Genomic DNA, 27,676 nt, shown 5'->3' with positions numbered 1-27,676 from the left:
CAGAAGAGCAGGCAGATCTGTCTCCATACCCTCTTTGAGTCCCGCTGATATAGTCGCTACATCAGTAACATCACTGAGGTATTAAAGCATAGGAACAGTATAGCCTATTACAGATGAGTGATGTGACTCGGTTGTGGATATTAGGAAGGCGTGGCCAGTAATCAAAGTACCAGTTTCTAGGGAGGGCTGTGTGCGTCCTCCCTGTGGTGGTAGCCGACCAGTCAGACACAGTCTGTCAGCGGGACCTGAGAGCTGCGCGTAGGACAGGAGGAGGCGGATAAAGCGCACCGGCTCGGCACATGTATCTGCTCGTTTTTCTTTCTCGTCTTCGATTCAGCTGAGTCTCATATCGGATGCTGGATGCAATCCACCCCCGCGTCAAGAATACACCTCTGACGGACAAACCATGGACAGTCTAGGCAGCCGCTGTAAGATTGTGGTGGTCGGGGACACGCAATGTGGGAAAACGGCACTCCTGCACGTTTTTGCCAAGGACTGCTATCCTGAGGTAGGTCTACCAAAGTCTGAACTTAGTCTCTTTATTTTGAAGAGAAATGAGATCCGGAGTTTGTGAGTGAGTGAGGAGCAGTGGTTTTAAAATGTAATACGGAACAGATCAACTTCAGCACTTGTTCAGCAGGTTACATTCACCTGCACAAAGACAGAAACGAAAAAACAAGAGAGACAGAAGGCGCTGGTGGAGAGGGAGCTGTACTGAACGCCTATAAAATCACTATAATAGTCCTGTAATGTCTAAGTGGACTTTATTGTGTCTGCAATACTGCCCACAAAACTTTAAGGCGTTGTCTTCATCACAAAGAGCTTCACAGCACTAGCTTTGTTGTGAAATGTGTCTGTCATTATTTATCTGCTGCATCTTTTCAAATATGATACCAACACTACTCTTCTCTTCTGAAGTGGCTTCTTGTGCCTCTTAATTGTCTAACTGAAATAAATCCCTTCTTTTCAGAACTACGTGCCCACGGTGTTTGAAAACTACACAGCCAGTTTTGAGATAGACAAGCACCGGATTGAGCTGAATATGTGGGACACGTCAGGTAAGACAATTTCAAATCTCTTGTCTGCACCGTCTCTTAAAGGCTGACATCAAATCAATCCACTCCCAGCCCTGCCGTGGTGCCTGTCCCTGGATGCGACCGTGGGAGGACTGCCTCCAACTCCCCTCTCAAACTTTCCCAGCAGTCATCTCTTTGACAAATTGCTTTGACCTTGTCAACTTCAGATGGATGTCTTTTGTTTTTACTGTTTTTTTTTTTTAGCTTGGGGCATCTGCTATTTATGATTGTTGTCTTTGCTAGAAACCTCGGTGCCAGCCATGTCTCTTGGTGTCTTGTGTTTGCATTCCTTCCTGTGCTGTCGTCTGTGTGTGGCTGGCTCTTCCCATGCTCTGGCCGGGGTCAGGCGACTGTAGGGGGGGAAAGGGGTGAGGGCGTGGATAATTGAGGCAGGATGGGCCTGAAGGGACCAGTAACTGCCCTAACTGTTTAAGTGTTTTCATCAGAGTTAGACTGATGTAATGGCTTGCTGACATAACGGCTACTGTCGTGCCAGATATTTTACATGTCTGCTGGTTTGATCGAGTTTCCTCCTGTGCCACATTGTCATACGTACAGACAGTCAACTCTGATATTAAGTTTTATCTCCTTTGCAAACCTAATTTAGATATTTGTTAAAGAATCAATAATATAAGGAGAGTAATGTTTCCAGAGTTTACACAGCTGGCCACCACACCTACCTCCTGTAACCCTGAAAGAAATTAATTCATCAAGGTTTCAACTGAAAGTTTTAGTGACTTGCGATTTTGTGAATGTTGTTTCAGGAGCTTTTCCACCCTGAATAAAATTCTTAAAATTTAAAATGTCAAACTTGCTGCATGCTGATGTGCTCAGAATAACAACGACTGGTGACCTGAAGTGTAAAACATTGCTATTCCACAAAAAGTAATCCATGTCAGCAGTGTTGTACCATCAGAAGGGGACTTCCTCTGAAAACAGCATGCTAACTTTGTCTGGTCATTCATGTAATTCAGTGTATGAATATGCTTCTTGCTGGGGAAGTAGTTTTGGCCAGCAGGCAGCCAGTGGAATCAGTGAGACTCCTACATAGAAAGCCATGCTCTACTTTCATCCTGTCTGAGCAACCCTGAGATCTGCATCTCATCACAGTCATCTCAGACGAGAGGCTGCCGTCAGCTGTCTGACCAGCCCTCCTTTCACTTTATCAGAATCAGAATCAGAAATACGTCATTGATCCCCGGGGGGAAATTATACAGTACCGATGCTCCCATTCAAGCGTAGAAAGTAGCATAAATCTAGAAATAAGAGTATGTACAAAAATAAGATATAAAAAATATGCACATTTACAATATTTAAGTGAAAAATAAAAGTAGAAAATATATACAATAACAATGTATATATATATATATGGTATAAATAGAGAATAAATAATGAGGTAGTAGTTGCTGACAGAGGTGAAATAGGTTCAGAATTAAACATTCCCAAACCTAAAACCATCTTCTGGGAGAGATGATGGGAGTATTATTATGTTACGTGGTCAGTCAGTGAAAGAATGTTGTTTTTCCTTGGACCTCATTTCGACCCGGAGAGTAAATCTGCTTGAGCCTGTCAGTCGGGGGTCCGCTGGGGCCCGGGGCCACAACTTAGAAGAGTTCCTTATCTCTGGGCTGTAAGAGCCTAATGATGGAGTGGGAATGTTGTGCTTCTGTCCATCTTCAAAACCCTAAACCACCTTTGGCAGTGTTAGTCTTTAATCTTCAGCCAGGAGCCACCCACCCCACAACAAACATGACGTCACCCAGCCCACAGGGCAAATGTGTGTGTGTGTGTGTGTGTGTGTGTGTGTATGTGTGTGTTCAGAGGTCCTTGTGTGGTGTGCCATTATTCATCGATTCACAGCAAACACAGATGTTCATATTTTCCCTCAACAAGAAAAATAATTGGCTCACACTTAGATGAAAAAAGCTTTCATCTGAAGAAAATAGCTTGTCTCCTATCGTTCCTCTTTTAGAATCAGATTTTTTTTATTGCTTCACCCCCTCTTCTCCGTCAGCTCCCCCTTTCTTTTCTTTTTTTTTTTTCTCTCATGTACACTAGCAGCAGCAGCAGCAGTCGCACCACTTCTGTGCCCAGGCCCTTAGGCATGGTCACACCATCCTTCATAACAGTCAAATTTTCTGAAAATTGGAATCAATTTTATTTCAGTGGAATCGCTGCAATCAGTGGATTTACTGGTGGAGGTGAAGTAAATGTGTGACGTGCATAGAGTTAAACTTTGGTAAACTTTGACCTGTGAATTCACTCTGTGGGCCACTTGCAAACGTCTTGACAGAACTGACCTTTGAGGGAACAGAGAACCGGAGAGTCCAAAATGGAGGAACCTTTCGGGGTAATTGTGCACCAAATGAAGAGCAATGCTGACAGACATTTCCTCTTCGTACCCACTTTGCCTTTAACAAAACTAGTCACAAACAACAGTGCATCAGTACAAGTACATCACCGAGCTTCCAGTAGAAGATGTGCAAATGAATATTGCTGTGCCACTTTCTGGTGGCTCCAGTCTACAGTACTCTGAACATTTCAACCTGACATTTGCATCCGTCAATCCTCTACTTGCTCTTCCGAAGCCACAACCCATTCCACTCAAGATATACAGCTGTTTTTTTTCTGACAACCAAGCTTTCAGCCTCTTCATATAAAGTATTGTCTCCCTTTTAATTGCTGGTGAAGTCTGCCTGCTGTGGTCTGGCTCTGTTCACAAAGCATTATTGATTGCTATCCGAGGCAAGGCTATTTAAACAGCTTGCGTCTCGCCTGGTTCACATTTCTCCGGCATGGTTAGATGTTCATTGCCATTAAAAATGCTCCCAGCAGTCACTGTTGCAGCAGGGAAGTCGACCATTGATTAGTTTGGTCTCATTAATTCCGGTTCTTCCACAAGGTCTAGTCCTTGCTGGACGGGTGAGAACAGGGGTGAGGTGTTTATCTAATTTAGGTCATTACTGGGTGTAAATTTGCATGTGTGTGTGTGTGTGTGTTGCAGCTCTGAATGAATGGGTATTTTAAGAAGCATTAAACAAAAACAGGGAGGCCTTATGGCTTCTGGGAACCAGAGGACGACTTTCAGCTGTGCTTTGTATTCTGCCCTGCATTCAGCTCCGGACCATCTGGAGAATTAAATCAATTAGAAAGTGATTGAATGGAATTCCAATGAGAAAAAAACAACTGAAATATCTGTGTATGTGTGTATTTATGTTACATGAGTGAGCAGCCACATAGTGATAGATGTAGTCTGTTTCACCATTGCCTGTATCTGTGTCTTAATTGACTTTTAAAGCAACTGTAGCAACTTAAAGCTGTTAAGTAATCAAAATGTCAATGTGGATTGGTGATAACTTGTCTGAGAGCCATTAGTGATAACTGTCGACGTTCATGGGGCCCATTGGTAGTCAGGCAGTCTGGGTTTTTTACCAAGCCTGAGGCATTAATGCACTCTTCCTCTCTTCCCAATATGGTAAGGGTGCCTGGGAAAGATTCCCTCCTGGCCTGGCCTCAGACTAATACCCCTCTAAGAGGTCTGCGTGCTGTTTCTTATAAGTCCAAGTCATGACAGGCTGGGTTTCCCCGAACTTAGTGCAGCAGTAGGCCCACACTCATGTCTCTCTTCTTTTCTCTTCTCTGCTGCCTCTCTAATGCCCGACCTGATTCTCACATGAAGACTGGAACTCTTACATTCTGTTCAGTCATGCTGGAGCGTGCTTTCAAGTGGCAATCCACAGGAATCTTGTTTTTCTTTAGTCTTTTGCTGACATCTTTGCAACTAATCGCTCATGCTGTGGTGTTATTTCCACTGTACTTCCCAGAGATCTCTTGTCATTCAAACCACGTGTCCCTCATTCATCCTGAAATTTGAGTTTCTGTCGAGTTTCTTTGCCTGAACAGCGATGTTGGCTATCGCTTCCCATTGTAACCACCCAGTTCTTTCTCTATTTATTTCCAAACAAAGTTCTGCTGCTGGGAACATGAAACACATCACTTGCTGTGCAGTGGAGGATTTTTCCTGCAATAGACCTGCCTGACACTGGGTATTCACAACAACAAATATAAAAGCTTTCATGAACTGGCTACAGTTTGAAACTCTATTGTGCTGCACAGCCAGGGAAAGAGAGCAGGAAAACATTTATTCTTCTGAAAATGTCACAGATTATTACTCTAAGAGATCCTAAAATAAAATTACAACTCACGTGAATTTTCTCTATCGAGTCTTCCTCTGTTAAAGTCATGTTTAATGCTATTTAATGGCTCATTTCGTATGACAAAGCTGTCTTGTGTTTTCACAGTCAGAGGTATGATTGTTTTTGACGTGAGAGAGTTGCAGTGTCTTGTTATGAACACAGTCACAGTCAGGCTGTTTCTCTCCTCTCATACCGACTTTCTAACATTCCTGGTGTCTTTATGCTCATTAAACTCCGCATTCTCAGGGCACTGGACCAGTAGGGCATCCAGAGGCCTGTAAAAACACGCTGAGTTCAGTGGGCTTTCCGTTCCTCAACACTTTCCGCTTGATTAATCTTTAAAGGAGAATGAGGGAACTACAACCACAACGCAGAGCAGAAATAAAATCAACAGACCCCCCTCTGCCCTCAAACCTACAGCGCACTGGAGCCAGAGGATGCTCAGGAAGTGCTATCAGACCTGAGTAGCAAGCATGCTGATCACAGGAGATAACATTATCTACTCTTGGCTGTTACAGTCTGTTTGGCCTCCCTGAATCAGCCCTGTAACGTTAGACTCAACACTTAAATGATTAAAAACCCAGATTCTCCTTTTCCTTCTCTTTTCTCGGAAAAATGTGGGAATGAGATGCTGTTTAGGTGATTGAAACCCGCTGGAAACGCAGCTCCATATGTAACCACAGACGGTAAATATACCTTTTGTTTATTTTGAACAGCATCCTGAAGGGAGGATGACGACATCCTTTCAACTGCTGTTCACAAGCCTGAATATATGCACTGAGCCTAAGCCCTGAAAGTTGTTCCTACTCTTTCCCTAACCAGCCCAGGGCAATAACTGCCTAAACGAAACCTGTTTTGATGATGCATAACAGGCTGGAAGGCACTCCCCTGCACTGGGGGAGAACGCCTGCATGACAGTTTCGGGTAATGAGTAAACAGAAGATAGTGCAAGGTTGGTGAAATACTGTAACGTAAAATAACTGTTCGTGCCCTCGTAACTAAACAAACACATACATTGAAGAAGTCTGGAAAGTCTCTTCTTACCCACCAGTTCATCCATACATGTAACATAGTAATGGTCCTTTCAATTTACCGATCAGTCTATTAAATGTAAGAAAATAGTGAAAATGTTTTGTCCCACCAACAGTCCAAATCCCAGAGATATTCAGTTTGTTGTGTTTGTGAAAAGAACCCAGTGTACACATTTATTGGAAGTTTCCCTTTTCAATTTCTTGGCTGAAGTGTGAGCATGAACAGCTGAGCACAGAGTACAGTTTGTAATAATGTTGTTCCACTTGTGGCTGCCATGTTGGGTTTTTGCAAGGGTTGGAAATAAACTTGGGCTTTTGTGCCAGTTCTCCATTCTGCGTAGACAGTTACTGGAATGCCTATGAAGGTATTTTTGGACAGAGGGGTTACCGTTCGGTCCTCTGAGGTCTTATGAGCTTGACAGCAGAAAGGCAGAGGATATACTCTGGCTCCTCCATGACTCTCATCCCCCTGGTGTTAAGTTTGGGATCTCGCCTCTCTGGCAGACTGTACCTGATAATCCTGGGGATTACAGGTAATGGTTGGAACCCACAAAGACGTTTTACATATTAGAAATCGAACGGCAAGTGCTGTGTGTGGTGAAGTGGATGTGTAGTCTTTGTGTCACTGTACTGTAAATTGTAATACTGTAAATACTGTAAAACCACTTCACATTTTATAGCCAAGGATTTTAGTCCCAATATCAGGAATAATGAGCATAAAAATGTATTAAAAAAAAATCAGATCCTTGCTTTTATTGATTCTAATTCCCTCACTAATACGTGCAAATAATAACATTTCAACTCCAAATGAGGAAAAAAAGAAATATAAATGCTGAGACCATTTGCTTTACATTAATGACAACCCTGAATATCCAGGTTTTCTATTAAACTCAAATGTATTTTACATCTTACAAAACATAATTACTCCATAGTTACACATGAATGGATATAACTGAAAATGTCACCAAAAGAAATGCAGATGCATCCGTACCTCATGTTGTAAATAACTATAATTATTTTGGCATTACAAGAACAAATCCCCTCTGTGTTCCAGGCATTCCCTTCTTCCTCTTTGCAAATGGTCTCCAGCTCTAAACGTCATGAATAATGATGGTCTCATGCACAGTGCTGCACTTCATTGCACCCGGACTCTCTGAGTGGGTTTGTGTGACATTATGGAAACTCTGGAGGACAGCCGGCAGTCCTGGCTGCTGGGCTGGATGTCTTGGTTCATGAGCAGGCAAGCAGCTGTGCTCCATCCCTGGAGCTCAGCGCTCCGTGAATCATATTCTTTATATTACACAAAGGGTCAACAAGCTGAAGAGGAAATGGCTGCCCATATGTTACAGTAGCTGTAAGAGAAGATGAAGAAACAAAGGAAACGAGAACAAAATAATTGTTGGAGTAGAGAAGAGCGTAATGTAACTTCTCTGGAGGTGGATTGTTATCTTTTTCTCTGTGCTATTTATTTATCTTCCCTCTTTCTTTTCCCTCGTCGATGTTCTCCATCTCTGATAGCCCATTAGTCAAGGCGGCTGCTGCTGAAGGGCCTCTCTGAGGTCACCAGCAGTCAGGGGCTGTGTTAAGCAGGGGGTGGGCAGAAGTGCTGCATGAAAGCCAGCCAGCACTGACGGGAACACACAAGCTGTAATTACCACACAGAGTATCTGCTGTCCTCAGTGACCAGTGAAACACACCCTCGCACAGACACCTATGCTCACACACAGAAGTGCAGCATGCCACCTGCACCACACGCACATGTGCCCGCCGTTCTGCCCGTTTTTACATGCATACAAAACATCCTGAGCATCTCACATGTCCACCCGGCGATAAACAATAAAAGAAGCACTTCTCGGAGGCCCCAGAGGATACGGCTTCCCAGATCGTCTGATCTCTTATCTCTGTCAGAGGAGCCTGTAAATGTGACCATGGATACAGCAATGAGCTGAGAGCCACCACACATTCCTTCAGCACATCTCAGCCCCCATGCACTGTCAGCTTAATGCTGAGCACCAGGCAAAAGTGTATAATCTTCTTAAATAGCATGTCCACTGCTGAACGGCACTGCACACTGCTGATAGGCTGTATATGACTTTTACTTAGTTAATGTGCCAATGGAATAATCCAAGTGATAAGTTATTAGGGAATGAACATTAAATGGACAGAATTAAAAGAAGTCTTTTGGTACGTTGTGAGGAAAAAGAGCACTTAAGGCTTTTGATGAGCTCTCGCTGACTCAGATTACAAGCCCGGTCTTAAACCTTGGCATGCCGTGCTACACGCAGAAGAGAATGGAGCTATTATAATGACTGATATAGAATAAAAGCATAAAATGAAGATATAAAACTGTTGTGCTGGCAAACATAAAAGGCGACAGGAACACAAAGGGGCAGATATGGGAATAAATTGCAATTAATAGTAGGGATGCACAATACTTTGTTACCATTATTTAATATTATCTGAAATCATTTTCTGGGTCATTTTATCCAATACTCGTTTCCAGTGTTTACCTGATAAACTATACCTCAGAGGTTAGCATGCAAGTCATGTTAACTGAATGGTTGTATATACAGGAGGTATATACATATATTTAGTTTATTGTTGTTGATCAACTTTAACTAAACAGTGGGTTTTTAGAGCTTTTTCGCCTGAAACAGCTGCCTGCTTCGACCAAACTGAAAGTGAGAGTGAACCAAAGCGGTAAAGTTGCGTGCCGGACAGCTAAACAACGAGACTGAAACTCACTCTAAAGCTCCGTAAAGTTGAGTTGAGCTGCAGATTCAGGTGATAATTCTCTGTAGGTTCATCACTGAACACCCTTTCACATTGGCACCTTGTTTTCACATCACATTGTTATGATGTAAATATCGATTATAGCAGCTTTAATAACTTGAGCTGTCTGATACTACATATTGATCTCCCGTAGTTAAAAGACAAGCGTGTATGTGTAATGGATTCGTGTGAGTGCATGTATACGTGTGTGTGGGCATGTGTGTGATTGAGTGGGTTAGTGTATGGGAATTCCAGCAGCTCTGACCCTGTGACCTCTCCTATTGTTTCTCAGCTGACCAGAGGCGTAATGGGGGCTGATGAGGGGCGCTGGAGTGGGAGCCGGGGCACAATAAGGCTGGAAAGCGCAGCAGCTGCTTCGACCAATAGGCAAAGAGATTGAGGGGTTGAAGCGAGTAGAAGCATGGGAGGCGTGGGGGTGCTGCCCTTAGAGCATATTATAAGAGCTGCAAGTGTTCACTAGATTGAAAACTGGGAAAGGGGACAGAAGGAGTAGACAGAAAGAGAAGTGTACATCTGTGCTTTTCCCACCCCCACCCACCACCCCACCCTTCGAGGCTTTGTGTTGTGAGTAAGGTTTGTTGGTGGCGCCCTTGGGACCTGACCCACTGTGGTCCTTGGGGATGCAGATACACAAACGCCAACTGGGCTGCACTTGGCGACCACTGCAGTGCTCTTGTTGCATGCTAAACTCTCAGCTACATATGGCGATATAAATAGTCCTGTAGGGGATTTAATGCAGTGCTTTTGTCTATTGCAGTAAGAGATGGAGGAAGTTGGCTTTAATTGTGTGACCTCTGCCTTCATTGACCTGAAGTAAAAGGATCTGTGGCACGATGCAAAGGAGTCCATTGACACAGTAGGAAGTTATTGATCCTAAAGGGAGTTCCTTCAAGGGCACATGCATTTGAGCCTTCTTACACCAGCAGCTACCATTTACTGTGATATTTTCTTTTTTCAAAATATAAATCAATTAATAGATTATAATATATTGTTATAGCTCAAGTTACCCAGCAGTATATAAAGAAGTTAAAAATGCAACATTAGAGATGCTTACACATAATCCAATAGTATGATAAATATTATGAAATGTGCCATTCTGCATAATGAGTACTTTTGGTATTTTAAGTATATTTTGTTACTATATATAATATATATACTGTTACTAAAGTAAGATTTTGGATGCAGGACTTGTAACAGAGTAAATTTACACTGTGGCATTACTATTTTTACTTAAGTAAAAGATGTGAGTACTTCTTCCACCACTGCGATAACAACATATCATGTTCTTACAACTGTTCATGTGTTTGGAAACTTGACTTTAACAAGAGAAGAGACGCAAACTAATGCACTCTGGCACTAAACCAGGCATTTGTTCCTGTTCAGCAGCAGCAGCAGTGAATGCCTTTGTCATCCAAGCAGACAGGAAACCCATCCAGGGAACTGTGGCTGTGTGTGTTTTCTCCCGGTCCACTCCCTCTACTGAGTGCAACAGAACCCGATGCAGCGCCAGCTTTGATCAGCCCACTTCAAACAAGCAGACTGACTGGTTCTGCCGCTCCCAAAGCTATAGCGCTCAGTCCCTCTGGCCCCCCACCTCCACAGGAGCAAAACCCACTCAGCATCCGTCTGCAACCTATCCAAGCGTAAGGGGATACAGGGCGAGAGGCTGTCTTTCACCTCCATCCTCCACCCCCCACCTGCACCTTGCTCACACACACTCGACAGATCCCATCATTTATGGATGACGTTATTTATAAACAAGATCCAATGCGCTCTCTTTCTCGCTGCTGCTGCTGTTGTAGAAGTGAAATTGCTCTTGAAGTAGTGCCATGTCTCCCTGGTGGCCTCCCTGGGGGGTTGCAGAGTGGGCTGGGGGATAGATAGCACCATGATAGGGATGAGTTTGGATGGTTATGCACTGGAGGAAGTAGAGTCGATGGAGCAGAGGATGTCCTTTTCCACTCACAAGTTTTTTCTTTCATATGCCTGCGTAGCCGCCGTCTGAATATTCTTACTTCTTCTTTCATATCAGACTGTGGACAGAGAAGCTGCAGTCAGTGTTATTACAAGTTTTAATGAAAATCCTCAAACGGGAGTACTAGATTCGAAAGGAGAGCGTATGATTTGAAAGACGTGTAGGAGTGGAAATAAAGGATGTAATCTCTGCTGTTTTACAGGTGAAAAGGAACAGAAAGAAATGAATTTGAATACAGTGTGTGAGGTCATGGTAGATTTTGAGAAGGGCTGGGAGCTTTTCAGAGCGGAATTCATTGTAGCATGGCAATCACCAATACCTGATCAAAGAATTACAGTGGGTGTCTAACATTGGCATTTAACTCTAGAAATGTTGGCGTGCCCTCAAAGACTGTTGAAAATGGTGCCGTAAAAGAAATACAACACTCAATGCAGCTTGAGGTTTTTTCAGTTATTTGCATCCTTGCCAAATGGAGCCGCAGTTCATAAGCTGCAGGCTCAGAGAACCACAGTTGACATTACAGCCGAACATCAACCACAAGTTTGGTTAATTCAGAGTTGATTATACCAACTATGTGCAGGATTTGAAAATTCCTTTCTTTGGCGCCACCCGCTGGTAGCTTTGCGAATGTGGCAGATAGCAATGCACAGCCAGGTTGAATCTGGTGTGTGCATAAACTGCCAGGCATGTGTGCTTGCTTGTGTGCCATTGTCCAACGCCGCACTTTGCCGGATGAGGTTGCATTTCTTTGCGGCAAAAGTTGAGCCACGTTCAACTTTTTTTGCCGGGGCCCTCTGAATCGGCACAGTGGCCTCATTAAAATGAATGAGGGGGTTGCATTTTGGCCTCATACTATCAGAATAATTTGGAAGATGCGATAATATAACAACAACTTTAAGTGTAGGTATATGGTTAATCAGGTATATGTAAAAAAAAATGAGATAACTATCAACATGTCACTGTTCAACAGTCAAGCAACGGAATAAAGGGAGAACATGGTTCTTTATTTTGGTCACTGTTTTTCCTGTGTAAGCGTGTTAATATTTAATTCAACTTTATTTGGGGTGTACTCTCAATACTGGTGACTCAGGCCTCCTCTCATCTGGCTTTCCCTGTAAATCAGTGGCTTCTCTATCCCAGGGCCGGGACAGACGGCGTCCTGAAGGCTGATCTGATCAGCTTTTAAGGAGCGAAACTGGATATTCCAACTAGCCTCCTTTCTTTTAAACAACACTCCCTCCCCCTCTGAAATCATCTCCTTTTACATGTTGAAGTTGAGCAACCAGACAAATACAAATAAAGCAAAAAGACTTGCAATCTATGTTGGGGCTATCCGAACCAGCTGGGGTCCAACGCTAATCTGGTTTGAGCAGTGAAAGAGGTTGTGCAAGGAACAAAGTCAGCATCTGGTGTTCTTCAACTAGCTCTTGTGTGTGTGTGTGTGTGTGTGTGTGTGTTTTTTAACTGTGTTATTTGGTGGTTCTTGTCTAAACAGTCGACAGCGAGACTCTGGTGTGAGAGGCGTAGAGCTTGAGGAAACACAGAAACAGATAAAAACAGGTTCTGCATGGGCTCCCCGTACACAGTCAGCAGTTGTTCACAGCTCCTTGACTTCCTCACACAAACAAACGCTGGTTAGTGTTTGTATTGTAACATCTAAACACATGAACATCTCCAAGGAATTAAGAGTGTCACTGAAGGTTGCACCAATGTAGACGGCCACACCAAATCTTGTCTCAGTCTTTTCTCAAACAGTTCGGAGGGAAAAACCAAAGTAGAGACATGATTGGTGTTTTTATTAAAGCAGAACCAGTCAGTGTGCTGTATATAGATCAACAGAAGGCGTTAGCGACAAAAGATGCATAGTGATCTTTAAAAACAAAGCGCAGCAAGAACCAGTGCCTTTAGACAGACACAGAGATCAAACGACAGGAGATGAAATGCATAGCGATTTCTCTGGTGGAATGAGAGTGTGTGTGATTATAAAAGCGGGGCTGGGGGTGAAACTGAAAGTGGACGCACTACTACATCTCCATACCCTTGGGGCGAGCAGGAGACAGACAGTAATGCTGCTCTGTCGCCTGCCTGTACTGTCAGCGCTGTTGCCGGCTCTGCTTCTCAACCTGCGATTGGACGACAGACACAGGCATTAACTCCTTGGCAGCAGAGCTCAGAGCAGATCAGTGGAAGGTGCTCGATGCCCTTCAAAGGCTGCACTTCCTCCAGAGGGAAAGAGCAGGGGCTTTGATCAATATCCCCTGTGTGAGGGCTGCAGACATGGAAGGTTAATGGCCATTTAACCCAGTGTCACCTCCACTGTCCAGGCTGTGTGCTAATGCCTTTGAAAACTTGACACAGCCATCTCTATTACAGATCAACAGCTCTTTCTGAGTGTGCGTGTATGTGAGAGTGTGTGGTATATACACCTGTATAACCTATAGGTCAGACTGCATGAGCAACCAAAGATACAAACCCCAGTCCAGAGTACAGGCCAGCTGGGGTTGCTTCATTACAGGCTTTTTAATGATTTTTCACTCAGATTCACTGCCTCCAGCTCCTTATATAAGGCTGTAGCAGATAGCGAGCATTGAGTATATCAAAGCTGTAAATGCTCTGTTTGTGTCATTTGCTTCTAAATATTGCACAAAATCTGGCCAACATTTCATGTGATGGTGTAATCTGAAAGTCTCAAATGCAATATTTCAGACATACCGTATAGAGCCTATATCATTGGTAGACATTTTTAAGTTGCATCACAAGAGAAGTAAATACCCACCTATGCCCTGCTGTTATGTATCTGGAAGAATACTGAACATCATTATTTCTCCCTCAGCAGAAGTAATGAATTAGATAAAAAAAAATATATAGGATCTGAACTACAGTGATAGGTTCACATTTTGAAGAATATTAGTGGAAGTCAATAAAAACCCATATTAATGCATGTCTTTTTTAGAAAAATTAAATAGACCCCTGTTGTGTTTCACACATCAAGATTTAACATACTGTATGTGTCTGAGATGCTCTCAATTGACCTTATGAGTCATGTGTTATACAATTTTAGTGTTAATTAGAGAGCTTTAGAGGTGCTGATGGGTGGATTTTGTTACCTTTGGACAGAGCCAGGCTCGCTGTGTCCCCCTGTATCCAACCTTTATGATAAGCTAACCGGCTGCTGCCTCTAATTCTCTTCAAGAAAGCAAAGTGTTTATCCCAAAATGTCAAACTGGTCTTCTAAACTGCATTACAATGCAATGATATTGTTACACGGACCAAAATGAATGCAGACCTTAATCTTCACTGCAATGGATTATGCAATGGATCATACAAGTGCCTGTTTTTGAATCTGATTTTCATATCATATGGAAATGAAAGGAAACCAATGGCTGCCTGGAACAGTATGAAAATGATTTCCAAAGCTCTAAAACTGTAGAGCTTGCATTTAATAAAACATGAAAACATACTGGTATGATCCTTTTCAATATGTAGTCCTTGATAACCAGCTGATGTTATGAGTCCTGAGTCCACTTATATGTGAAACACTAGTTGCATGCCGGTATTCCAGATACATTTTTTCACCTGAAGTGTGAGTTCAAAATATCTGCCAAGGTCAGTGTAGTAGACTGTGCTGAATTCTGAATGTGGAGCTGTAAAAGATTCTTACATTCACATAATAAAACACATGCTGTCTTGTACAGCAGAGTGGTACACTGGGTCAAAGTAACTCCACCTCCTCTTGAAGTGTGTCTTGGCAGCAGTCTCTGTTTATCTGTATCTGAGCCCTGATTGAGGAGAAGCCGTAACAGTTCACAACACAGACCGAACCTTCAGCAATGAAAAGTCTGCTCAACCTCTTGAAGGCTGGAGCGCCAACCCTCTTCTTCTCTCCTTTTAGTCACCTCTAATCGTCAATGCACCGGAGTCATTAGCCTCCACGATCCCCTCGCTCTCCTGCTCTCTTCCTCCTTACTTCCTTTCAGGTCCCTCACAATGAAGCCATTTGCATCCCTCCAGGTTGCTACGATACTCGGCCACCCCAGCTTGAAATGTTTTGCCTTTGCTTTGAAGGTGGATTGCAAGATTAAAACAGCTGCAGGAGAAGAAAAAAGACGCAGTGTATACGGTGCTGAATGTGTTGTGTTTCTAAGGTTGCGGCTAACTCAATCACACAAACCTTTTTCGTTTATTTGGTGATTTGGTAACATTTGAGAGGGTGTTTGTTTCTTTATACCCTGCCTTTGTTTGTGTGCATGGGTGTTTTTCAGAGTGTCTATATGGCCTAATGAGGCTGTTAGTTGCTGTTGACTCCCTGCCATATGTGCATGAACACACCAGAGAGCCCCAAGGCAAAGACTATTCTTTTCCCCTCACTCATAATGGTTTGCTTTTCAGCAGTGTCTGCAATGAGCATGCAACAAACGGAGAGAGAAAGAGAAAGTTCCTGCTGTGATGGTACAGATTAATGCACTGAAGACTGGGAGGCTTTGTTAGATGCTGATGCACACTCAATTTCACAGGTTTCAGAGTCTTCTCCGTCAAACCATGCACCATTTGTGTTTTATTGTTGAGTTTATTTCATTGTTTGTCCTCATAAAATGGGAATTCTCACAGAAGCAGGTTGGAATGAGCAGATAGAGAGCTGCCATGTTTCAGACAGATTGTCCCTGCGGTGGAGTCGATGTGTCAGGGGACAGGAGGCATAAATGAAGTCATACCACAAACCCTCAAGCCTTATTACTGTACATTAGCGCTCCACTAAGTTCCTGTCCGCCTCAACACCCTCTGGGATATTTCTGGCCTTTGATGAAGCTCGACTGACGGCTGGCGAGGAACTCTTTCCTCCTACCTCTGTCACCTCTGCTCGACGGAGCCTCCTGCGCAGCGCTGCAGCGTGGCTTAGCGCTAATTAGCCCTGTGGAAATAAAGACTGAAATCCGCTGGTGCAAAATCAGGCTAATGCTAATGCTGGAGGAGGTTTTGTGAGGGGTGTTTTATGCCTGTCCTTGGCACGGCGTGGCAGGGTCCCACTCCCTGCCAGGCATGATGGTTTTTAGTGGTTCCTGCCAGGCTGTGCTCCCCTCCCCTCATCCTTCTGCCCCATCCATCTCATCCTGCCTCTGTCTGAAATTCAATTGACCTTTTGTTCCACCTCACAGTGAATGGGCACAGGCCAGCTCCACCAATAGCCAACCCAGAGCTCGCATACCTCTTTATTTGATCTGTCCTGCCAGTGGTTTCATTACCCACCTAAACACCCACTGCCCACCCCCTCTCCTCCACTCCTCTACAGCTACATCCTCTTTTATCTCTGGTCATGTCTCTTTGCTGGTAGTTGGGCGAGTGCATTTCAGGCGGTGGAGGTGATATATTTTACAATCAGGAGAAAACACTTTTTTCCTCCCTCTCCTCCTCTTCATGTTCTTGATCGTTATGATGATTGGCTTTTATTTGCGCCTGCTCGGCTTGTGTTAAACACAGCACTTTTTTCTCTTCTCTTCTCCCTCAGAGGCTTTTTTTTTCTGACTTTGCAAAAGTGCTGAGGTAGCTTCCCTGTCGCTCAGGGCAGAAGAGCTCTGAATTGCTGCGCTGTGACAAGGCCTGTCATGACCGTGACCTGCCAATCATTTGATCTTTGGGACTGACAAATTGATCCCAACGGCCTCATTTCAGCCACTAATTATAACTTAAGTCAAACAAGCACCATTGTCTCAACTTTCCTTCATCTCACATCTCTTCCCCTTCATCTGGATTCTGTTTTAATTCCCCGGTTGCTTTTCTCATCATCACATGCTTCTGCACCTTGCCCTCTCTCCAGCGTCAAAGTCATTAAATCCTTTCTGTCCCCTCTGCACCTCCTCATGCTCTGTCTCTTTTCTTCTTCAGCTCTAACCTCAGTACAGGTCTGCTGCACTGTGATACATACTAAAGACCAACTTCAGCAGCTACAGCACCTCATGTGTGACCACTACCAATCAGAGTTCGCTGTCGTACAATGTGTGCTTTGCTGACTGTTGGACTTGGCATGCGTGTGATTAGGCTTTTTTTGGAAAGGGAGTTTGTGTGTGTGTGTGTGTGTGTGTGTGTATGTGTGTGTATGTGTGTGTGTGTGTGTGTGTGTGTGTGTGTGTGCGCGCGCGTGTGTGTTAGTCCTGCTCTCTCAGCAATACAAAACAGAAGCAATCTTGTGTTAATATGACGAGCAGGGGACTATGAATTTGACATCCTGTAAGGTGTTGGCTAAAATGAATTATTTCCTTCACGCTGAAAATATGATTACAGTGTATGTTTTGAAAGGTGGAGAAACAACGCTGTCAAAAGTATTTGTATCAAAGATTTTGCAAAACATCCTTTAGGCTTTTGCAGAGTTTAAAGGCACCACCTTTTAACGAGTCCCTGTATTGTTTTCACAATTTATTGAGAATGAATAGGGCAACATTAGCCTATCACAAGGGTGGAATAGGCTACATAGTTGTGCTGACTGCGGTGAGGGCGGTAATACACATAAACATATTATATATTATATACATATTGGTATCAACGCCACAATAAAAGCAGAGAAGAAGGAGACTGCAAGCCGACATAAACAATGCATGATTCAAAGCATTTAGAATATTTGAATACATGAAATATATTTTGATGGCAAAGTGCATTTTGGTGAGAAACAGAATGTAAACAAAACCGTTCCTCTCACTCGGAGGCACAAAAACCATCAATCTTTAATGTGCAGCCGGTGATGCTGTGACAGGCAGCCTGTTGCATTGTTCTCAGTGGGGAGGGAGCAGGTCACCATAGGACAGCCAGCTGAATAACGGAGGCTACGGGCCGCGTGCAGCTATTGTCGTAGTCTCATTCCATCATTAACAAAGAGAACATAGTGATGCTAAAACAGGCTGTAGCGTCATTGTGCACACTCGATTTGCTCCGCCAGACAAAGGCGATTCAGCGCTTTAACAGGCTGACTGCCTATTGTGTCAGATCTTGTATGAAGCACGATGACAGCAAATATAACGATAATCTATAATAATCAAAATCAGTTTCTGTGACCTTAAGGGATTAAATGTAATATTGGACATGTTTTATATACCAAAGTGTGCAACATTCATCTACAGCATGTGAGTCACAGATTTATGCTTTTAGCAGTTGAAAGCGTAAAATGTGGTGATTTGTCAACAAGCCTGTGAGTTTTCATGACATTAAATGTATGCAGCCAGGGTGCTGTTGCTATCGAAATGTAAGAGTTCAGGTCCATACCAGCTCCTTGGGGAGGCAGGCTGCCCACAGCCACAGCCACATTTCCCAGAAAGCCCAGATATTTTTACAAGCCTCCTAATGAGAGCTGTAAGAGAGCAGGGCCCGTGTAACTGAACGGCTTGTGAAAGTACAGAGGCACCACTCTGCCTTCAAATTTGATCAAGGTACAGAAATGAAAAGCGAGAGTGGGGAGAGGCGTGTGAGTGCATGTGAATCTCATACAGTCGGAAAAAAGGAAGGAAAAACAAGGACCATTTGCAAGAGAGACAGGAAGAGGGATGAGTTGAGAGAATTAAGGGGTTCAACCTTTAGTTTGGCCTTTGTGCTGGCATTCGCTGTTGTTTCAAGATGATTATGGATGTTTGCACTAGTCCTCTGGTCCTCAACCCATTATAATTCATTTTTGAGTGTGTGTGTGTGAACCTCTCGACATTCCTCATGAAGCACTGTGATAAAGGCACAGCTGTGTGGGAGCCCAAGAGACAAAGATACTCAAATGTATGCACACAACTGTTAAGATGAAGACTCATTTGCATCTGCAGAGTGAATTCAAGCTGCAGCATGTCCAAGTTCATGTCACAGCCTCTGCTTTAATGGGCTATCCATGTATTAACGACCTTTAGATCACCTTCCAGAGATGTGCAGCATGTTTCTAATTGTCAGAGTAAGCCATATGGTTGGGATGAAGAACCTCATGGGGTTAAATCAGTTAAAAACAAGTACACACAGGAATTTCCCAGAAGACACCATGACCTTATGCCATATGTTATTGTGTTTCTACAGGTTCCTCTTATTACGACAACGTGAGGCCGCTGGCATATCCGGATTCAGATGCGGTTCTCATCTGTTTCGACATCAGCCGCCCAGAGACTTTGGACAGTGTCATAAAGAAGGTCAGTCTTTTTTTATTTCATCTCCTCCTCTCAACACTTTGGATCAGCATTTAATATCTGCGGTGACACTGGAGAACTAACCGGAAAAAATTCAGTTTTTCCCGATCAGCATCTTGTATTCACTCAGATTTCTGTGTCAGCAGCAGCTTGCATTTTCATGGCTGAAAAAATTGAGCAAATCAGCACAGAGGTTAGAGCCTCCCATTCCTTTATCTCATCAAAATGTCCATGGATACTTGACCCTCGTCCCTCTGAGGAATGGAAGGTCAGAATGAAGAATGAGAGGAGAGGCGTCGCAGCCGAGCTGGTTTGAGAGGAGTATCAGATACGCAAATTAGCCACACTAGCCGTATCATAGAAGAGCTGCTGCAGAGCCTGTTCAAGGGAGCTTGCCTTTCTGCAGGCATTTGAAATTTTAAAGTTTTATGCAGAACAGTTGGCCAGACGGTAGCAGTTAACATTTGTAAGGTGGCCTATGGTTCAGAAAAAAAAAAAACTGCAGCCGAGATTGAGGTGGTGGCTTAAGTGTGGTACTGGCCGGGCGGGGTTGTGGTCATGGATGTGTTTTTACAGGCGATGGCAATACCTATTGTATATGTGGAGACACCCAACTTAATGGGTTTGTTTGTGTGCATGTGTGTCATGTAAAACAGGCCTGTGCCTTTTAGTGGTCTCTCATCTTGAAGCCATGTGTGTGTGTTTGCCTTTGAACGGCGCTCCTTGTGGTCCAAAGACAGTTCCCACGGCCGGCCTGTTGACGTGTTTAGTGGTCTGAGGGGAGCTGCTAAAATGCCCCTGCAGACTTTGTAGATCTAACCCGAGACACCTTTTTTTTAACCCACAAATATCTCACAAGCCTCAGTGCACTCTTGTCAACAGGGCAAAGCATAGTTGCCGTCAAGCTTTTGGTTTTCCCATGAATCCCTTGGCAGGGGGGTGCCATGACCTCTGGCCCCTTGCTGTCGCCCCAGTAATCTCTGAAACTCAGGGGCACATGGAAAACCTGTTGCACAATCACCATCCCAAATTAGACTCTTGACCTCTAGAAACACGCAGGTCACCAAGGTTTCTGAATGACAGCTGGGGGAGGATAGAGGGTTAAACAATCAAAGCTTTTGATTGGATGTTATTGGCAGAATAGGGATGGGCTTGAAAGGTCAAAGGCTGTTTTTGACGCGAAGGATGAATGGACACCCTGCACACAGCATGTGGAATAGTGCAGGGCTGTCGGCTGCTGTCTTGTATTTGTGTCGCAGGGAGGAGAGACTGTGTTGGTTCAGCTGAGTTTCAGAAGTGACATTTAATCTCTGGGTGATTTTAGAAGGAAGACTGCTCAACCTTTTCTGTACAGAACCTGAAATAGATTTGTTGAAGGGGGCTGCGTGAGGAAAGTATAACACACATCAGGTACTGCAGAAACCTAAACCAAGCTGGCATGAATATAAAATTTTACTTGGTTGTTTGATAGAAAATGAATCAGCAATGATTTTGATTTTAAGTCATTTTTTGAGCAAATATTCAGCAAAAAACATTCTCTTGTTCCAGCTTCTCAGTTGTGAGGATTCGTTGTTTTTCTTTGTCTTATGTGAAAGTAAATTCAGTATCTCTAATGTCTGTGTTTTGGAGTGTTAGTCAGACAAAACAAGCGATGTGAAGACGTCTCCTTGTGCTTTAGGAAATCAACTTTAGAGATTACTTTCTGACCATGTATAAAAGTAACATTTTTTACATCCCTAATGTTATTATACATAGGTGAGTTTCTGTTTTGTAGGGCTGAAACTAACCATTTATTGTAATTAGTCTCTTGATTATTTTTTATCAATTGATTTACTATTTACTCTATGAAATGACAAAACACAGAGATCACAATTTACCGGAGCCCAAGGTGACGACTTCAAACTGTTTGTTTTGTCCAATCAACTGCCAAAAAATCCAAAGATATTCCATTTACAATAATAGAAAACACAGAAACACAGAAAATTAACCTCCTTTTGCCTCATAAATGACATTTAATATATTATCAAAAAAACATTTTTGAGAAGTGGATTACGTGACTAATTGTTTCAGCACTTATGTTTTATATTTCAAAATATGTGGGAATCTATTCATCTACTCATTAAATCTCAGGAATGCTGATATCAGTAGATGCAAAGTTGTAAAAAACTACTTACATACATATAAGACATGATCAAATGTCTTTTATTGAGAGAACATTTATCTCCCTCGAGCTCAGGTATCCAGTGTCAGAGAAGCCAAAGGTCTTCACTGTATCTCAGTAGCTCACCTGTCAGTACAGGCAGCTCTGCTCTCATATTTGGCATAATCAGTGATGTATTTCTGTGTCTCTCTGTCGGTTCTTGTCTCAACAGTGGCAAGGGGAGACGCAGGAATTTTGTCCCAATGCCAAAGTGGTGCTGGTGGGCTGTAAACTGGACATGAGGACAGACGTCAGCACCCTGAGGGAACTCTCCAAGCAGCGCCTCATCCCTGTCACCCACGAGCAGGTGAGAGCAAGCAGATGATGGATATGTGAGGAGAGAGGGGTGGGATGTATAATGAGAGAGGGACTTGGAAGGTGCCCTGGGAAGAACGACAGACTTGAAAACAACAACGGAATGCGGAAAAAAGAAATTAGAAAGCAATCCAGCTGTTATACGATTTTTCTATCTTGGATCAGCAGTGGCATTACCTCTCTGGTGAAGTCCCACAGGAAGCGAGTGTGAGAGGAGGCTCACGCAACACAATCAACCACCGCAGAATAAGAGCTGTGTGAAACCCCTCTGAGACATGTTGCTGGGGTTGGCATTTTGACTGAAATTTGCTGACAAGCGATGTAAGGTTGCGTATGGTGAGGGCCGGAGAAGAGGCTCGTGCGGTTAGTGGGTTAGTGGAGTTTATGTCTAGGGACATATTTTTCCCTGAAATGAAATATTCATGCAGATTTAGGGATTTTCAAAATGCAGGATGAATAGAAAAACGGACATTGATAAATGAATGAGCCCTTTTATCGCATGCCGCCATGACCTCTAAGCCAAGGGGATAGGGAGAAGAGGGAGGGGATGATAAACTGTTCTGTAAATCTGTGAATTTTAATCAGCTTTCAGCGTGTTCATTTTGTGCTCTCCCGTGTTGGACATATAAAAAGTAGAGGGGCTTTTTCACCAACACACAAAAGCCCTCAGAACAAAGGAGCCTTTTTTTCCACTGCCGTCTGAGAGCTTGCCGGAGGCTAAAAGCACGCAGCCTCCAAAAAAAATCAGCAACTGAAAAATACAGTTCATGTAAATAAGATACATAAACAAAAGATGGAGTAGCAAACCACAGAGCTAATGTTAAATAGCTGGGAACTATTTGTGACCAGGCCTACATTAAAGTATTGTTTTGCTCCCTCTCAGTCATATTTTCATCTGAGGCAACTACTGTTTGTCTCTCTAACATGCCCAGAAAATGTGTGTCTCACAGCAGATGCCAAAGCTGTGCACAATAAACATTTTGGCTCTCTAATCCAATAGCCTGTGTTGTTATCCTGTTGTTGATCTTGAATTGAATTCCAACACAGCTGAGAAGTCGCTGGCGAGAGTGACCACTGGGTGAACTCCAGACATTTCCGCACTAATCTGCCTGAGATCCGATCTAGCTTTTCCGCTTGTCACGCCAATCTCTACCTCGGCCCCCTCCCACAGCCACTGCCACCCCTGAATCCAAATCTGACGTTCCACCTAATGAGGACTTCATTGCTTCTTATATGTGGCTCAGTGCACAGCCGCGATAAAAATCAAACTACTTCCACTGGGATGAAAAGATCTCTGTGTTCGAGAGCGTGCGATTTTTGGGTCATGGGAAATGCAGACCTGTCTCATCTGTTACAACCTTTGCATGTGTCGATCCTGCATGAATGTGGGGTTTTAAGTCAAGAGACAAGAGACGAGGCTGTACTGTAGCAAAGAGAGAAGCCAAGGGACTTTAAAATTAAATTTGTCTCTGATTTGATCTCAAGCAAACAATTTACGGTCTTAATTAACTGGGTATATTGTAACATTACTCAGGGGTGCGCTCTCGTGCTGGAGGAGGTTTGTTAGAGTTTAGTCTCTTCTCTCTAAATAGCTGCATAGACCATGTCAACACTGGCCCAGTGGGCTCTGTGCTGCTCTGTTCCCACTCTCTTACCACAGTCTGAGGAGCCAGAGCATCTACATTATTCATGCTGCAGATGGAGGAGCTTCATTTGTCTCGAGACATGTTTGGACCATTGACATTCAGTCTACAGGTTAGATCGAAATCTTTGTCTCAGATCTGCGGCCTCTTTCAGGGACATTTAGTCTTTCGCTGTTGAGATGTAGTGCCTGCTCATGCCAAGGTACAATGAAGGATGAGGCGCACATTGTAAAATGTCATTTTCTTTGTGAAGCGCTCACACAGCACCTTGATGTGGAGTAAACTCATGTCTAACACAACCTCTGAAAGCCTGAGGAATGAATAGAAACGACATTGTTTTGTCACGGTCAGGAATTCTATTAGAAAAGAAATCGAATAGAAAACCATTGAAAGGAGAAAAAGCACAACCCGAAATGTATTGTGAAGATGTCAAAAAGTTATACAAGATGATGTTTTTTTGGCGCTGCAGATAAAATGTTGCATGTAGCCTCTACTTTCCCCCTTGATTTTTCCTGCAAAGTATTTTGTTACCTCTGTATTGACAAATGCTGTGTAAATTAAGTTTGCTTGCTTGCTAATTGCCTCTTGCTTTTGTCTCCGTGTTTCAGGGCAGCACGATAGCTCGACAGATAGGAGCGGTGGCCTACGTAGAGTGCACCTCCAAGGTTTCAGAGAACAGTGTTCGGGATGTGTTCCACGTCACCACGGTGGCGTCGGTGCGGCAGCCTCACAAGCCGCAGCTAAAACGCAGCAGTTCCCGCAGAGGCCTGAAGCGAGTGTCACAGCTCCCCCTGCCTCCCCTACCGGGTCGGACTGAGCAAATGGACCAAGCCCCGGCCATGAGGAAGGACCGGGCCAAGAGCTGTGTCCTCATGTAGGGACCCATCATTATAAATATATAAAACTATGTATATACATAAACACAGAAATATATAACAGAGGAAGTCTATTTATTGTTTTTTGTTGTTGTTTTTTTTTCTCGTATTTGAATTTTTTGCACTGCAGAGGAGTGAGGAAAAAACAAACACTGCGCTGTGGAAAGAAATGCTTTGGATTTTTTTCTTTTTTTTGTTGCGTTTGTGCATATTTTCTAAGATGTTTACATATTTGTGTTGTTTTGAAATGATGGCAAATTGGACTAACCCTCTGGATATGAGGAAGCTGTGATAGCGGAAGTGCCGTCTAGTCCCGAGTATTAAAGTGGAATTCATTTCCTGAAACCGCTCTAATAAGAGGATGGCACCGCGACGAGGCGACAGTGAGGAGAGTGAAGTACGTGAGAGGAGAACCATGTTGAAGCAGGACATCTGGGGGTGAAGCTTCTTGTTTTCAGAGACAGTGTTGGTCAGCGAACATGAGGACTAATTATGGAGCTGCACTGTCTGAAGTCGCTTCCTGTTGCCATATTTGAGAGGGAAACTTGTATGTACAGTAATGCTGAAAAGGGATTCTAGTGATTGATGAATGATGGCTCAAACCAAACATTAAGTGCTGGAGATGAGATTTTGTGAAGGTGTGTGTGAGCATTACTACCACAAGTGCATTTTTCTTTCTAAAGTCACAACATATCTAATTTTGTTTTTCTTCATTTAACACAATTTTTCCAACTGTGTCAGTTTGATTCTCTGAAGTTAATGCTGTTGTCGCTGTTTTAAAGATGTTTCTTTGTGGAAAATAAAGTGGTAACATGTCGGTTATTTTGTTGTACTTTCACTAAAGTCTAAAATAAAGCAACAGCTTGACTGTGTAGGGAAAGGGACGATTTCTGGCTAAAGTTTCATTCATTTTTGTTTTCATTAAATGGCATTAGAGAATTAGATCATGTGATTATTACATGTGACTGCCACCAACTGTTTCATTATGCTCAGATGGAGCAAATGCTCAATGATTTCTCTACAACTTCCCATCCATGTGCTTTCCTCCACCAGCCTTCAAAAGCAGTATCTGTAAATAATAACAGTCCATTTCCTGTTTTGATGTCGTCTCCATTCTCTCATGTTGCCCTGCAAGTCGAGCAGCACTGCAGCCTGAGGAATGAGTCATTCAAGGTAATGTGCACAGTGTGCCGACCTCTCAGCTGGCAAAAACAAAATTGAACTGCAATGCAGCAGCACCGGAAGACTAATGTAGTGTTTTTAAATGACTCACTCCATACTGTTAGGAGCTTCAGGTCTATTCAGTGCGACAGATAACATGACAAGTGAGCTCTTTCATCCGCAGAGAACACTTTGGCCGTCCAGTTGATCCTGGGACTCCAGTTGGTTTTTTTTCCTGAGCTGTTTCTGTGAAACAGTCCATTGGTCAGTCTCACTGTATAGTGTAGACAGTTTCTCTGAAGGACTTTCTGTCTGGAGTGTTTTTGCAGTCGGCAAGCTGATCCTGACAGCATTTAGGAGGCGGTGAGAGTGGACAGGCCCATCTACTGTAATTCAGAACACTCTGGCACTCTACCTTTATAACTGTCACTGTGTTCTGGCAACTTAACTGTTGTTATATCCCTGCTAGACATTAAACCATTGACAAGATGAGCTCAAATGATGGATGAAATGTCAGAGAAACTGGGATAGATAGAGAAACAAGCGCCGACTAGAAACAAAAGGGGAAGTGAGGGTGTGTACAGTCTGAAGGTCTCCGGCTTGTTCCTTTGCTTTTGTCCGCTTTTTGTAAAATACAGGAGAGGTTTAAAGGTTTAAAAAGCTTTGGTTAAACTGCTCACAGCTCATGCAATCTGTAACGAGGTATCATGGGTAGAATATGCGTGGCTATAAAGGGTCACAAAGCAAAAAGCTTGGCAACCTGTGTTCTATAGACAACTTTCGCTTTGCCAAGAAATCACTAAATGACTGCTATTCTTGAAACAAACTGAAGATACAAATCAAAGGTGGAGACATGGATTATGCTGCTGGAGTGGATTGAGAAGTTTCTGTGAATGTTTTGACTCCATTTTTATTGTAATCTAATTTAACTGCTGTGAAGCCAAGATACTAAGGAGCAAGATTTCCAGGTGTGTATTCCTTAAAGAAGAAAAAAAAGGAGGTGGGGCATTTCTTGGATGGACACAGAGGAGCTGTAGGAAGGTGTTGCCCACGGCAGGAAATGAGCAGTGGAAATGAGGCCAGCACCCACAGCAGGGGAACAAGACCTGCTGTGCCCCTACAGTTTGGACTGACACTTAAAGAGGATTAGTCTGGTGGTGCTAGTGTGTGTGTGTGTGTGTGTGTTTGTGCTTTTAGCCGAGGGAGCATTGGGCAGCATCATCTCTATTGTGCTGGCCTGCATTTCCCCATGAGCCTGCATATCCATCAAATAAAGCAGTCATCCAGACGCTGATACAGACGTGTACATCTCGCCAAGATGAAGACAAATCAGCTGCCGCCTTGTTTGTAAAATTAGACTGGCATCAGAGTTTATCTGGACAATCTACTCCCACTCATAGGCAGGTTTATTACTGCAGGATGTCTAGCCTCAATTTCAGCAATCTGATCAGCCATTTGCCCTTTACCGCTGAGACGCCAGGAGGATTAGAAGTACCTTTGTGGGTTCATGCTCTGATTCTGCATTCTTGAGTTTCCCTTCCATTCTCTGCTATTCCAAGTGGCTCTGACAAACACAGAGAGCCCAGTCATCTTATGCCTGACGTCATCCACGCAGGAAGTACACAATCTCAGATGTTCGTGGTTAATTATTACAATTTGCAGATGGGATTGTGTCCCCAAAAATGGCAGAGAGAGAGAGAGAGAGAGAGAGAGAGAGAGAGAGAGAAACACACTGAGGAGGAGTGATCGACAATGAGAGAGACAGAGAGACACAGTACTTGGCCTGCCTGCTGACAAAAGGCTACAGAGCAGAGCCACAAATTGCATACAGTCATGAGCGGATTTGTAATGAGAAGCAGTATGTGACCAAACTGAACTCGCACACACAAACACACACACAGGAAGCCGGCAGAGATCATGGTCGCACCCAGGGACGTGCAGAGGATGTTAGAGGGGCAGGGGCCCAAATTCATAAAAGGCCATTTTTGCAGATAATTAAATAAATATATGCCTGGAATGACTACTTTTGCAAGTAGTGACTGACTAATGACTAGTTTTTGGACCTCTGTATTTCTAAAACCCTGCGTACGGCCATGCAGAGATTTGTTGGCATTTCACGTTGATGTTGTGGGAATTGACCATCAGTGTACTGCTCAAGCAAATGCCTTTGACAGCATATTAATCTGACGACCTTTCCCCTATTACCTCTTAAGATTTTCACTTTTATTGTTTCCTGTTTCCCAGTAGATGAACTTACCAAAGTAGAGACCAAC

At 43.5% G+C, this 27,676-nt stretch overlaps 1 protein-coding gene across 1 annotated transcript; it reads left to right on the top strand.

Moving 5' to 3' along the window:
- Positions 1-250: 250 nt before the first annotated feature.
- On the top strand, positions 251-25,064 carry rnd2 (Rho family GTPase 2). Its single transcript, XM_070922942.1, has 5 exons — positions 251-508; positions 971-1,058; positions 19,103-19,212; positions 21,582-21,716; positions 23,976-25,064. Exons 1-5 carry the CDS (start codon positions 407-409, stop codon positions 24,243-24,245), a joined length of 705 nt encoding a protein of 234 aa, XP_070779043.1. The 5' UTR covers positions 251-406; the 3' UTR covers positions 24,246-25,064.
- The last annotated feature ends 2,612 nt before the right edge of the window (positions 25,065-27,676 follow it).

This window comes from Enoplosus armatus, chromosome 17 (genome assembly GCF_043641665.1).
Source record: "Enoplosus armatus isolate fEnoArm2 chromosome 17, fEnoArm2.hap1, whole genome shotgun sequence".
NCBI classification, from domain to species: domain Eukaryota; kingdom Metazoa; phylum Chordata; class Actinopteri; order Centrarchiformes; family Enoplosidae; genus Enoplosus; species Enoplosus armatus.
This window is presented reverse-complemented; position numbering and strand designations above follow the sequence as displayed.

Bases quoted from the DNA above. Each gene is read 5' to 3' on its own strand.
- rnd2 (XM_070922942.1), top strand. From the start codon at position 407: ATGGACAGTCTAGGCAGCCGCTGTAAGATTGTGGTGGTCGGGGACACG. The intron at 509-970 runs GTAGGTCTACCA...CCTTCTTTTCAG, and splicing joins CCAAGGACTGCTATCCTGAG to AACTACGTGCCCACGGTGTT. The intron at 21,717-23,975 runs GTGAGAGCAAGC...TCCGTGTTTCAG, and splicing joins TCCCTGTCACCCACGAGCAG to GGCAGCACGATAGCTCGACA.